We start from the raw sequence: 11,539 nt of genomic DNA, 5'->3' as shown, positions 1-11,539 counted from the left end.
ACTGGGCCTGGTTCCAATGTTACTTACCCGCTTGGGTCCTGTTGAAAACCCACTCAGCTTCCACTTAAGCCAATGTAGACCAACACTGGTGGGGCCACCAGACAAACTCATCTAGGACCCACATTTTCTGCCCAATTTTAAACTATATGCGGCCTACTTGGCCTTGCTAGCTGGGCTAGTGGGGTTTGGTCAGTGAGAAATCCACCAAAGTGGGTCTCTAAAGCCTCGTTTCCACTGAGCCGGAGTAGTGCGGGACGGTCCAGTTAGTTCTGGCAAGAGTTTCCACTCAGTTAAGCCTTGCTTCCACTGAAAGCTTTGTTTTGACGGCGCATGAGTGGCGTAGACCGCTAGCATGTCATTGCGTCATTGTGAGACGACTAGAAAAGCAACAACATTGGAGGTCATCCAGCAGCTCCTATTTTTATTGTTTTACTTTTTGTACATTGTGTACAATAGGAATTTAATGTTTAGCGGGTGTTAAGACGAATACCGTTGTAAAGAGGAAAACGGAAGTGCTAGCTTGGCGCTACACTGGTGCTTTCTAATGTCGTCATCACTTTCTGCAAAGTAACAGATGGTTACAGCAGCTCTGCCTCAACCATCCCGTTCTATTTCTCTACAATTGATGGGAACCCTCAAGGTATAGAAATGTTTAATGAGTCCATTTAACAATGGAAACGCTCAAAATACTGGACCGGAACGGACCAGTGGAAACGTGGCTTAAGTGTTGAAAGTTGTAAACTCCTGCCTAAAAGGAACAAATGTTTCCAAAATACTTAATTGTTTGATACATTACAAATGATTGTACATTTCAAAAAAGCATCATATGTGTGTGAAAGGAACTGTTTCATGGTAATAAGATGAAAGAAAATGATTCTAATACTAACTGAAACAGTAGAAGTTAGTTAAACTCTCAAGATACACTTGATTTATTTGTGAAAACTCAATATTTAAACTTAATCGTATATTCTTTCAAATAGTGCTAAAACTTATTTTTGTTTCATGTATCTCTAAGTAGAATAATAAAAAAAAAAAAATGTTGGCGATTAGTGATCGTTTATGGTGTCTTATGCAGCTGTGAGGTACAAAACCATAAGAACGGCACCATCTTCTGTGGTCATTGAAGTGGCACTGGGGTACAAGTGTGCACATTCTTCTAACACAAACTTTTCCAGTTAATATTTCATAAGCTCTGTGCTCCCGAAGGTTTCGCTGCTGTGAGAGACTTCACTAAAACTGTAGCGCTTTATGCTGCTCAGAAAGTATCATAGGGGTTATATTTGCTTCCTGAAAGGTCTCTGCAGTCTGTTTGTGTAGATTGGTCGCCTCAGATCATCAGGCAATGAACCAAAAATAAAGGACATTTTTGAAATATTGATTAAGGAGATGCTGCTCGTAATGGCAATTGAATAGACGAAAAACTTTTCAAAATAAAATAATCTCAACAATGATAAATACGGCTTTTGGAAAGGTTTTTGCCCAATTATGTTCCATTCTAACCCATGTGTGAGATGATTAAGGCAAACATGCAAAGCTTTAATAACAGAGTGAAACATGTAATTCTCTTCCGGTTTCTCAAAAAGCAGAATTTTTCATTTTAATGAAAAGTTTTTAGATTCAAAATTAAGAGGAAAAAGGTATCCAAGCCAGAATAGCTTTTAAGAACCGATCTAAAAGTGTTTTCAGCAATATGCAAGATTTATTCACAAAACCGGAGCGAGTGTTTGGATGTGGGACGGAATGATGTCTGTCTGACAACAGCAGTTTTCTGAAGTCACGGGATGCAGGCTCAAAGTGATGAAGGTGCAGAGCGAGTGACAGCGATGGATGGGTCAGGCACGGGATGTGACATGCCAGTTATAAGGTTTTCAATCTCGATTGTAGAAAAAAAATGCAAAAAATGTCATACAAATATGAGATTAATCATAAAAAGAAAAAATGGAGCTGAATCGAATGATATTACAAATAAGTATAGGTTTTAGAGGAGTTAATAAAGGAAAGATTGATTTGTCACCGACTAATTGAGAATAAATGAAGGAAAGATTCAGACAAAATGCAAAAGCATGTCAACATCTTCTTCTGGTGTAATGCAGTAAAAAAAAGTCAGTAAAGATCGTTACATTGAAAACTAGATTTCAAATCTAATTTTTAGCAGGTTTTAAGTTGTTTTAATTTATCTTTGGTCCACATTTTGCCAAACTTTTTTCAAAACCAGCACTTTTTTTGTCTTATCAAGAGCTTATTTCTAGAAATAGGAAAATTATTATTAAAATGGGTCCAAAACGTCTTTCTTCATACTCTTGACAATAGAAAAAACTTGATTTAATAGTCAAAAGAACTCCCATTGCACTGTCATTTGTGGTTCAATTTTAAGAATGTTAACTTAAAGTACAATAAATATTAGATTAGCATTGTTTGAAAAGCAAAAGTCTTGATATTTGTTTAAGAATAAATGCTAGTTTGAGATTTTATGAGGATTTATTAAGATGAGCCAACTTGCTGTTTTTTGATTTTTTTCCACATTTTTTTAATTAAAATAAGTCAGTTCCACTTATTACACTAATTTTTGTCACTGTAATCAAAATGAACTATAGAAAAAAGCAAATCAATTGCTTATTACTAGTAAAGAATGCTTTTTATTGAGCTGTTAAACATTCAATTTGATGTAATGATTTTGCTAAGTTAGCTTATTTTTCTCATTTTTAGTGCTTGTGTGGAACTCCTTGTTTCGAAATTTTGATATCTTATTTTTCTTTTTAAGTAAAAAATGTGCATGGACAGACATTTTTACTACCTCTCATTATTTTCTTCTAAAGAACAGTTCTTGTTCCCTATTTTTAAGTGTTTGTGGCATGCTATTGATTGAACTGCAAATGCAAAACAGTTTAAATCTGAGAAGTCAGAAGACAGAATGTGTCAAACTTTGGAGAGCTATTGGGCATGTGTCATTGTCACTGTGACATGTGAAATCCACACATAAACCAGCTTTCACGGCGCTCTGTAGCAGAAAAGCCCAAAGCTTTGAACATTTAAATCCTCCCCTGTTCCTGCTGTCACTTCATCCATCCTTATTGTCTAGCGCTTTCTTCAGTCTGCCTGTTTTCTGAGGACGGATAAAGACGAACCTCTTCATCTCTAACATTAATAAGTGAATCACAATTGACTGATCACCCACAAGTTCTCCTGCTTCTCTTCCCACACTCACGTCATCCATCGAGTATTTTTTTTCTACGAATTCATATAGGTAAACAAACCTTATCTTTAAGCTCATAACAAAATAAAAAAAACTATCCAAACAACTCCTTTCAATTTGTTTTTTTGTCCTTTAAAGTCCCATTCTGATAATTTTTTATCTATTCTGAAAGCATTCTTAGTGGTCTCTTAACTATGATTAAGCTATTTTTAGCCAAAATCAAAGAAATTTGTGTCATTTTTAGGGCAGAATCTAAATTCTTCCCCTACAGCGTCTCCTTTAATGGAGAGTTCTGGAAAAATAGTCGCTATGTCCGAATTCCTCCTCTACTCACTAGTGTGTTTGTAATTTTGTAATGCTGCCCGAATCTACAATTCCAAAACCAAGTGCACTAGAAATTTCCCAGAAGTCTTTGCGAAAAACTAGTGTGCATCGATGCTCACTACATTAGTGAATATAGACCACAATGCAATGCGGTTGAACAATTTCGACAAAAAAAAAAAAAACATTTCATTATCATAACACAGTGAAGTCACAAATAGACATCGTGAAATGTTCATATTTATTCGATTCTTCGTCAAATATATGCCGTTTAGAAAATCTAAAAAAAAGTAGTGAGCATGGTGTTGGAATTGCTTTAAAATCCAGAGCACTATATAGTCCCGTAAAATATAGTTTTTCAGTGGTTAGGGATTAGGGGAGGAATTGGGGTGTCTTCAAATTTGGATGTTACACACTACATGACATCATCAATAGTTGCAGATCAGCACTGTTAGCACAAAGCTGCTAACGCTCGGAAATACTTAACAACATCGGATTTATAACTTGAAAAAAAAGGCCATGCAAAAACAGCAAGTCATACAGAACTTCCTTCATTCTTCCCCTTAAAAAAAAAATTACGAGTTCATCAAATACCCTTTCAATTGGAGGGTTAGGGGAAGAATTTGGATTTGGAAAATGACATAGTTTCTGCAGAGTGGCAGTAGTTAATTAGAAATTCTTGAATGAGTTGTCACAGAGTAAGTCTCCCCCTTATTTCCCATCAACCCTTTTGTTTGGACTATTTCCAGCTAGCTTACAGCCCCTCACAACCCAAAGCTAACATTTCCAGTGCTACGAAAATGGTGATAAAAAAATATTGGAGCTATCCCGACACACAGCTTTGATCTAGATGCCAACTCAGACAAAAGACATATATGGATCTATTTGTCTACAAGTGGATGCATCAGAATGTTAGCTTGTAGTTTGCAAGTTCCATCTGTATTTTTTGCACTCCTGATTTGACAATTTGAATAAAGAAATACTCAAAAATGCAATTTTAATCATAATTGTCTTTATATTTGTCCTCCATCATCACAAAAATGTCACAAGAACACATTAAAAACACACAAAAAACATGATTTTCATCTGAGTGGGTCTTTAACCCTCTCATTTTCCCAACATCTTCACCTGACACTTAAAGAGCAGCTTTTCTTTCTCTCGATGAAACCTCAGCCACTCGCCTTCTTTTTATTCTCACTCTAATTATACAATTACATTACCATTTCTGTTCTCTCATTTGCATTTGTTGCTCTGCTGATTTCTTCCTGGTTCTAACCCCACCCCCCCCACTCTCCATCACCCTCTCCCGTCTCACCCGCTGAACACTTTCCACCTTTTTTGTAACGCATAAACAGACAGTGCCCTTGGGGACTGGATGGAGAGCCCTGCTTTTGTTTGTGTGCCTCTCTAACTAACTTTCCATCTGCAGGGAGCCAAGCCAAGCCCAGCAGTGCAAGACAGATAGCTGGCACTATCCCAGGCCCTCCTAGTTGGCTCAAATCATCACCCCCGCCTCTCAACTTCTTCTCCTTCAAAGCCGTGCTCTTCCAACAGAGGCAGTTTTCTGCTGCCCTCAGGCAGCGAGTCAGGCACTGCAGACATGCGACCCCTTCACACTTCCTTTTCCTGTGAGCCTTAAAGCGAGCTCCGCTTCCCATGGATACTCAATCCTCTTCCGGGTCATATGGATCCCTGCCACTGGACTCTCCTTAAGCTCTGTTCCCAGTCAGCCTCAGCACCACTTTCAACACAAGCTCACTAAATATCCAGCTGCACTGATTCACCTCAAAGAGACATTTAAGCGTTTGTGCAGAAACCTGGAGTTCTAGTCATGTAATCACCCAGAGGCTGTGACTCAAACCTTCAACACAGTGTTTTACTTTTTTTTTGTTCCGTTTGCACGAAATGACATGTTATTATGACAAAATGCACAGTGCAGTGCATGCCACAGAAAACACACAAGTCCAAGTCAGCGTGTGCTCTCTCCATGCACAAAAGGAAATCATCACAGGCCTCCTACTAAATCACGTGTTAAGTCAGTCTGCCCTCTTATTTCTCATCGTCAGTTCTTTGTAAGAAAGGAGGCTTTTTTCTTTTTTTACTCACCGTTGTCAGGCTCGGATTTTCTGTCATGCTCGGTGTCTGTGAGGGAGAGGGCGGAGTTGGCACGGCTGGTGAGACAGGAGCTCTGCTCCGACTTCAGGCCACGCATCCACATGTGCTGAAGACCGTGAGCAGGGGAGGGCTCCACCTCCGGCTCCGTGTCCACATCAGAGCCCACGCCGAGGGAGTAGGCCCGGCTGTGCACGTGAGCTGCCGGTCCAGAGCAGAGCGCCTCCTCTTCCTCCTCCTGCTGATGCTGCTGCTGCGGCGGCGGCTGCTGTTGGTGGATCAGATAATCTGGGCTCCTCATCTGCCCAGCATTACAGTAGTCTAGATCTGGAGAGGAGGGAGAGGCATGTTGATTGATATCATGCAGACATTAAGCTGTAAAGCCTCTAATAAAGACATGCTTTTCCCCCTTCTTTAAGGAAGTAAGCTGACCAGGTGCTCGGTGCAGACTGGGGATTTGCAAGCAACACACTGAACATGAAATACATTATGTAAAAGAGAGGTCATATTTGAGCAAGCGCTTATTAAAAAGTTTTTTTTTTTTTTCTCTTAAACTCGAATCTCCAGCAGCCAGCCCGAATTTTTCTTAACCATTTGCAGTAAAGCTATATCCTGTTCTGGATGCGAGATGTGTGTTATTGAGCTTGAGATGTATCGAACTGCTGCTCAAACAGAGCACTGATCTCATCTATATTCTCCTTGGTGGGGTGAAGAGACCAGATAAAGATCAAACCTTATTAATATTGACTCAGACTGAGAGAAAAATTGAGCTTCATACTCTTTCAGGTATTAGCGCGGCCGCCAATCCCAGGCATCAACCTGTTATCTGAGAACATCAGATATACTGTGTTAGTCCTCTGGTTACACTTCAATTCAATTCAATTCAATTGAGCTCTACTTTTTTACTGTAGAGGCTGTTGAGTAAATTTTCTTCCTCACTACTGAGTCTCTGTTTAGAATGTATAAGTGGACGGGATGGAACTGATGTGATTTTAAAGAAAGCAGGGTATAAATTGAAATCTATGCAGACGGTAACCTATACGTTCCTCTGAGATCTGAGGAAGGAAAGACTTCCTGTGCTTCAAAGTTAATGTGTGTGTTAGGTCAGGAACCTCAGAACTCCAAGCGAACAGTTTCAAATAAAGGCAACAGTCCTGTTTACCACTACACTGACCGGCGATGTGTCCTGCTGTGCTTTTTTGATGGGGTCAAGACCAACTGTGGCTCTCAGACTGTTCTGTTGCAAATCCACAGGCCAAAGATTGGTCACCGATACACACTATGGTTTCACTCACATCTGTTGAAAGAGGCCAATTCAAGAGAAAATGGGCTGGATTCCAAACTGCGATGAGTGCAAATCGAAAAAAACAAAGAATTTTAAAGTTTTTCTTTTAAACATATTGATAAAAAGAAAAGGAATACAGGGAAAAATCATTATTTTTTTAACAACTACCAAGTCACTGCTTTCTAAAGCTTATTTTTTTTCTTAGCATTGCTTGCCCTTGTTTAAATAAATTACCTGGTTTGTGATTTTACTCTGAAAGTGTCCTTTACTGAGGAAGGATTAGTGCAAAAAAACTTAACAGCTTTAGTTTTTAAAATTAAATTTAACCGAAGTGTCACCAAAAATGTCAGAATCCTCCATTAGCATATTTTTTCAATAAATTAAGTAAAAGCCGTTGAATTCTAAAAGGCCTTGAGTCAAAGACATACTTGGCATGCAGGGATAGACTCACATGGAGGTATGGAGGAGCTCCAACCCCTCTGTAAACTGCAAACCATTTGTTTTAGTGTTTCATGCACTATACTGTACTACAAAATAGTTTTAGGAGTTTTTTTTGGTCAGACAGACTTAAACTGGAAGAAAATATTAGTTTTAGATTGTAGAATAAAGGAAAGAACAACAGAAAAGTGATTAAATAAATGCACACCAAACCATTTTTTATCCCTAATAAGTACTAAGTAAAAAATATGAAGCAGTGAGGCTTTTTATGGCACTATTTTTTTTCCCCTTTTTGGGTCATTAAGGAAAAATAACTGAAAAAAGTCATTACATGTACTACCTACTGCAAAAAATAATACAATTAGGATACAGCATAATAAAGCAACTGTGTTCAACCAGAAGTAAGGATACGTACTTTGTGAGATGTTTATCCCTATTTTACCTCCGTACTTCAATCCAATAAAGTCAGAGTAATGGGCAAACTTCACTCTCAACAACAAAAATGAAAATAAATTAACCATGTATAACCATTCACATCATATTTGACATAGACATGTTCATAATTTTCCTTAAAAATACATTGTATATAACTTGCTCCATGTTTTCCACTCTGTAGTTCATCATTACTCCACTAGGGGCAGTAGAAGAACTTTTTCTCATCACTTCAAAATGTCTGCTTCCATGAAATCTGAAAAACACTCTTGGCAGCAAAAGTTTCGCAACTTTTTAAAACTTTCTGGTGAGAATAACTCATCTATTGGTATAAATATATATATTTTAAATGACTACTTGTATTGAAAAAATAAAAAAAAAAATCTTGATAATAAATTGTTTAAAATACAGTTATACCATGTAAAAAATGTGTGGATCAAATTTGAGACAGTGGGTAAATAAAGTGCCTGCCCCCAAACATTGTTACTTTTTTTTTCTATTTTAAACACACCAATCATTACATCACTGATAAAAATACTGGTTATTCTATACTACTCAACTAGATACCCACTGTCTCAAAAATTTCATTGGAGTTTTTAAATAAATAGTTAGTTTAAAAGTATCTTAATTCCCTAAAACAGAAGTTTTCTGTTAGTTTGTTGTTGTATTGGGTTTTACATGTTGCAATCTGTATGTGTATTATTTTCAAAATATTGTTCAACAGAAATCCAAATCAATTCTGTATGAGCAAACATATTTTTACAGCCTGACTTTTTTCTTTAAGTCAAACTGTATTTTTTAAAATATTTTTTTACTTCTTGTTGTTTTGCTAAGGAGTATCAGAAGATTACCAAAGATAGAGATTTCGACCTTGAATCATAAATCCTACAAATTAATATCTTGCTTTAAAGCTTTGTTATTTTTTTCCAAAACCACAACAATAAAATGTTGATTTACTTATTTTCCCCCTTCTTGGTTGTTCAGATTCCCAGAATGATGAAAATAGCCTTTTTTTTTTAAACTAATTTACTGTTTGGTGATTTTAAGCATAATCAGAAATGACCTTGACCAGACCTCATAAATAAGAGTGAATCAAAAAATTAAAAAAACAGCATACATTTTCTGAAAATTCTGAATAAATATTTTCTTTCTGTGGAATATTCATTAGTATTTTTCAAAGTACAGACTAACAGAAGGCAATTTCAAAAGTAAAGTACTAAAGTCATTAGTCTGTTTTCTCGCTTCTGTGTTTGTCTTTTATTCGTAATTACTTTGAATAACAGATTGCTTTTGCATTACCGATTGCATGATAATATTTTTTTTTTCTGAAAATGATTGAAATGTATTTTAAAAATTCATAACTAAATCATCAGAATCTAGTGAGGCTGCTTTTGTATTTCAATGCTGGTGCATTCTCTTGTGTATTTTGCAGGTCTGTAACTATTTTCTGTTTTTGTTAACTGAGGTTTAGAAAAGATATTTATCAATTCATGCTAAATAAGTGTTGCTCTGGCCAGCTATGTAGTGGATGCTTTGTGTCCATCTGTTAACACCATCCTTCTAATGCAAACAAGCTTAGCAGAGACAGGTGCAACGTAGAGGAAATCAAAATGGTGGCGTGGGACTCGATCGGGAGAGGGAATTGCAATATTAGAGGAAAATAAAAAGCTGGAAGAGGTGAGGGCGGGATGTAATCGTTTAAAAGATGAAGGGAAATATGAGGAACAAGGGTGGGAATTAGAGGATAGACAAACTGGCGGATTTTTGTCATGAACGCCGTAATCTGTTCAAAAAATGTCACTGGAGGCAATGTCTCCCCCCCTTAACAGTTGGTTACTTAGATAGGGTGGACTATATTTAACTCTGTTGCCCAAAGATGAACAGATGTGCTTTGCAGAACTGGCTGCCATCGACATTAAAAAGGCTGCTTTGGGGGGTCGTCTGCACCTCACCATATGACACTGATGGCCTGGGATGTTGTTTGTTATGGAAGCGGAAAAGGCTGGGAAGCTGCTGAAAAGCCCAGTCATTTTCCACACCACAGGCCTCGGTAAGATATCGAAGCAAAATGATGATGACTAATGGCAATTGATGGGTCGCTATTTGACAAACAGTGTGATAGAATCCATTGACGGAGGGGAGGGGAGGGAGGAGGGGCGTTCAAACCATCCAACTGCAGCTGCCACCTGTTTCTAAGGGTGAATCTTTAACGCTACTAGTTACCATGGTGGGCAGGTTCCGCAGAGCAGTAAGAGGGTCAGGTAAAAGTGCATCTATTGATCACCGTGAGCCCCGCACAGCAGCATTCTCCTGATGAGGTTCAGTTTCTGTCTTAACACTACACATGACCTGCATAAAGGCCATCCATCACAGCATGCGTTGGCCCATTTCTCCTCCTGTCTCCAGCAGAAAAAAAAAAAAAAAAAAAAAAAAATGGGTGTGCATGTGTCAATACGTGTGTGTGCTTCTGTTAGGCTGTGCCTTTCTGTGCGTGTGTGTAATGAAGGGTAGTGTTCCACCCCAGGTGAGGCCACAGAGGTTTGGGGTTGACCTAGTTTAGCTGTGGGAGAGAAATATCACCTCCATGGAGAAGAGGTAATTGGCTGCCTCCGACTGCCCTTCTAGCTCATTGTGGGCTGGATAATTTAGTCTTTTAAAACTTTTCAGTCCGCTGTGTGCATCAGTGTGTGCTTCTTTCTCTTTGAGCGTCCGTGCAACACGTTGTCGGATTAAAGACGTGATGATCTGTACCTGGATGGGGCTGGCTGTAGTTGCTCTGTCTTTCCCGGTGCGACCCGAGGGTGAGGCGCAGCTCGTTCGTGTAGTCCGGGAGGGTTTCGCGCGAAGTGTAGGAGCGGTGGTGAGTGCGCCCGTCCTCGCTCTCGTCGGACGAACTCGTGTAGGACATCTCCATTTCATGACGCCCCTTGGAAAGCGGCTGGTAGGGTTTGCTGTCCATCTCCTCCATGGTTTGTAGGGCTTCACTTATTCACTCAGCAGAGCCACTGCACAGAGTCTGGTAAGGTAGGGTGGGGGTTCAAGGAAGGAGAGGAAAATGAAAGAGGTGGAAAAGAGGTGTGTTATTGAACAATTTCTAACATATGTTCATTCCCATTACAGAAGGCATTCATAAACAGCATGTGGCTTCTTTCATGCACGCACAAAGGTTAGCTGCAAATCAATACACACAGAGGCGACCAAGATAGTTGCCATTTGCCTATGACTTTGAAAAGAAATTAGCTCAAATCAAATGCAGTTGAATATTCTATCAACTGGATAAACGCATTCTCACTCCCAACTTGTATTATATGGACAAATGGTTTTGGCCCTTTCCGCATCAATTTTTTAACATTGTGGGTGTCCCCAACTTGTCGTTTTTTGACGTCCTGGCTGTTCCTATCAAATTTAGGGGTCCTAAGCCTCCAGGCAGCGAACCGGTCCGAGATTCTTTGTACACAGATGCTAACAAGGGCTCCCCAACTCTCGGGATGAATAACAGTACCCTAACTCGGTACAGGGTGTAATGGATCACGGAAGCCACAATTCGGTGCCGCATTCTTTTCTCTCAGTTTTTATAGATTTGGTCAAGACATGTAAATGTAATCAGAAACTACATATAGCATTTTGTTGATGTTCAAAGTTTAAAGATGTTTTGTTTTAATAAATAGACCTCAATGATATATATATATATATGTGTGTGTATGTGTAAAGAACTTATATGTTTTATTGAATGTATTTTTTTAAGCTTTTCCAAACAT

At 38.6% G+C, this 11,539-nt stretch overlaps 1 protein-coding gene and 1 long non-coding RNA gene across 2 annotated transcripts in view; one reads left to right on the top strand and one right to left on the bottom strand.

Annotated features, from left to right (window-relative positions):
- The window catches only part of LOC112153169, a 138,889-nt gene that overhangs the window by 92,619 nt on the left and 34,731 nt on the right, over nucleotides 1-11,539 (top strand). The window lies entirely within an intron of this gene.
- tenm1 (teneurin transmembrane protein 1) overlaps nucleotides 1-11,539 on the bottom strand; it is a 248,939-nt gene that overhangs the window by 223,580 nt on the left and 13,820 nt on the right. Inside the window, exons 2-3 of the mRNA XM_024283139.2 lie at nucleotides 10,533-10,797; nucleotides 5,621-5,953 (exon numbers count right to left, since the gene is read on the bottom strand). Of these exons, the coding sequence (XP_024138907.1) occupies nucleotides 5,621-5,953; nucleotides 10,533-10,749 (550 nt within the window). The 5' untranslated portion in view covers nucleotides 10,750-10,797. The remainder of the gene's footprint in view (nucleotides 1-5,620; nucleotides 5,954-10,532; nucleotides 10,798-11,539) is intronic.

The sequence above is a fragment of the Oryzias melastigma genome, linkage group LG10 (assembly GCF_002922805.2).
Source record: "Oryzias melastigma strain HK-1 linkage group LG10, ASM292280v2, whole genome shotgun sequence".
Classification (NCBI taxonomy): domain Eukaryota; kingdom Metazoa; phylum Chordata; class Actinopteri; order Beloniformes; family Adrianichthyidae; genus Oryzias; species Oryzias melastigma.
The sequence above is the reverse complement of the archived record's forward strand: the minus strand, read 5'-3'. Positions and strand labels throughout refer to the sequence as shown.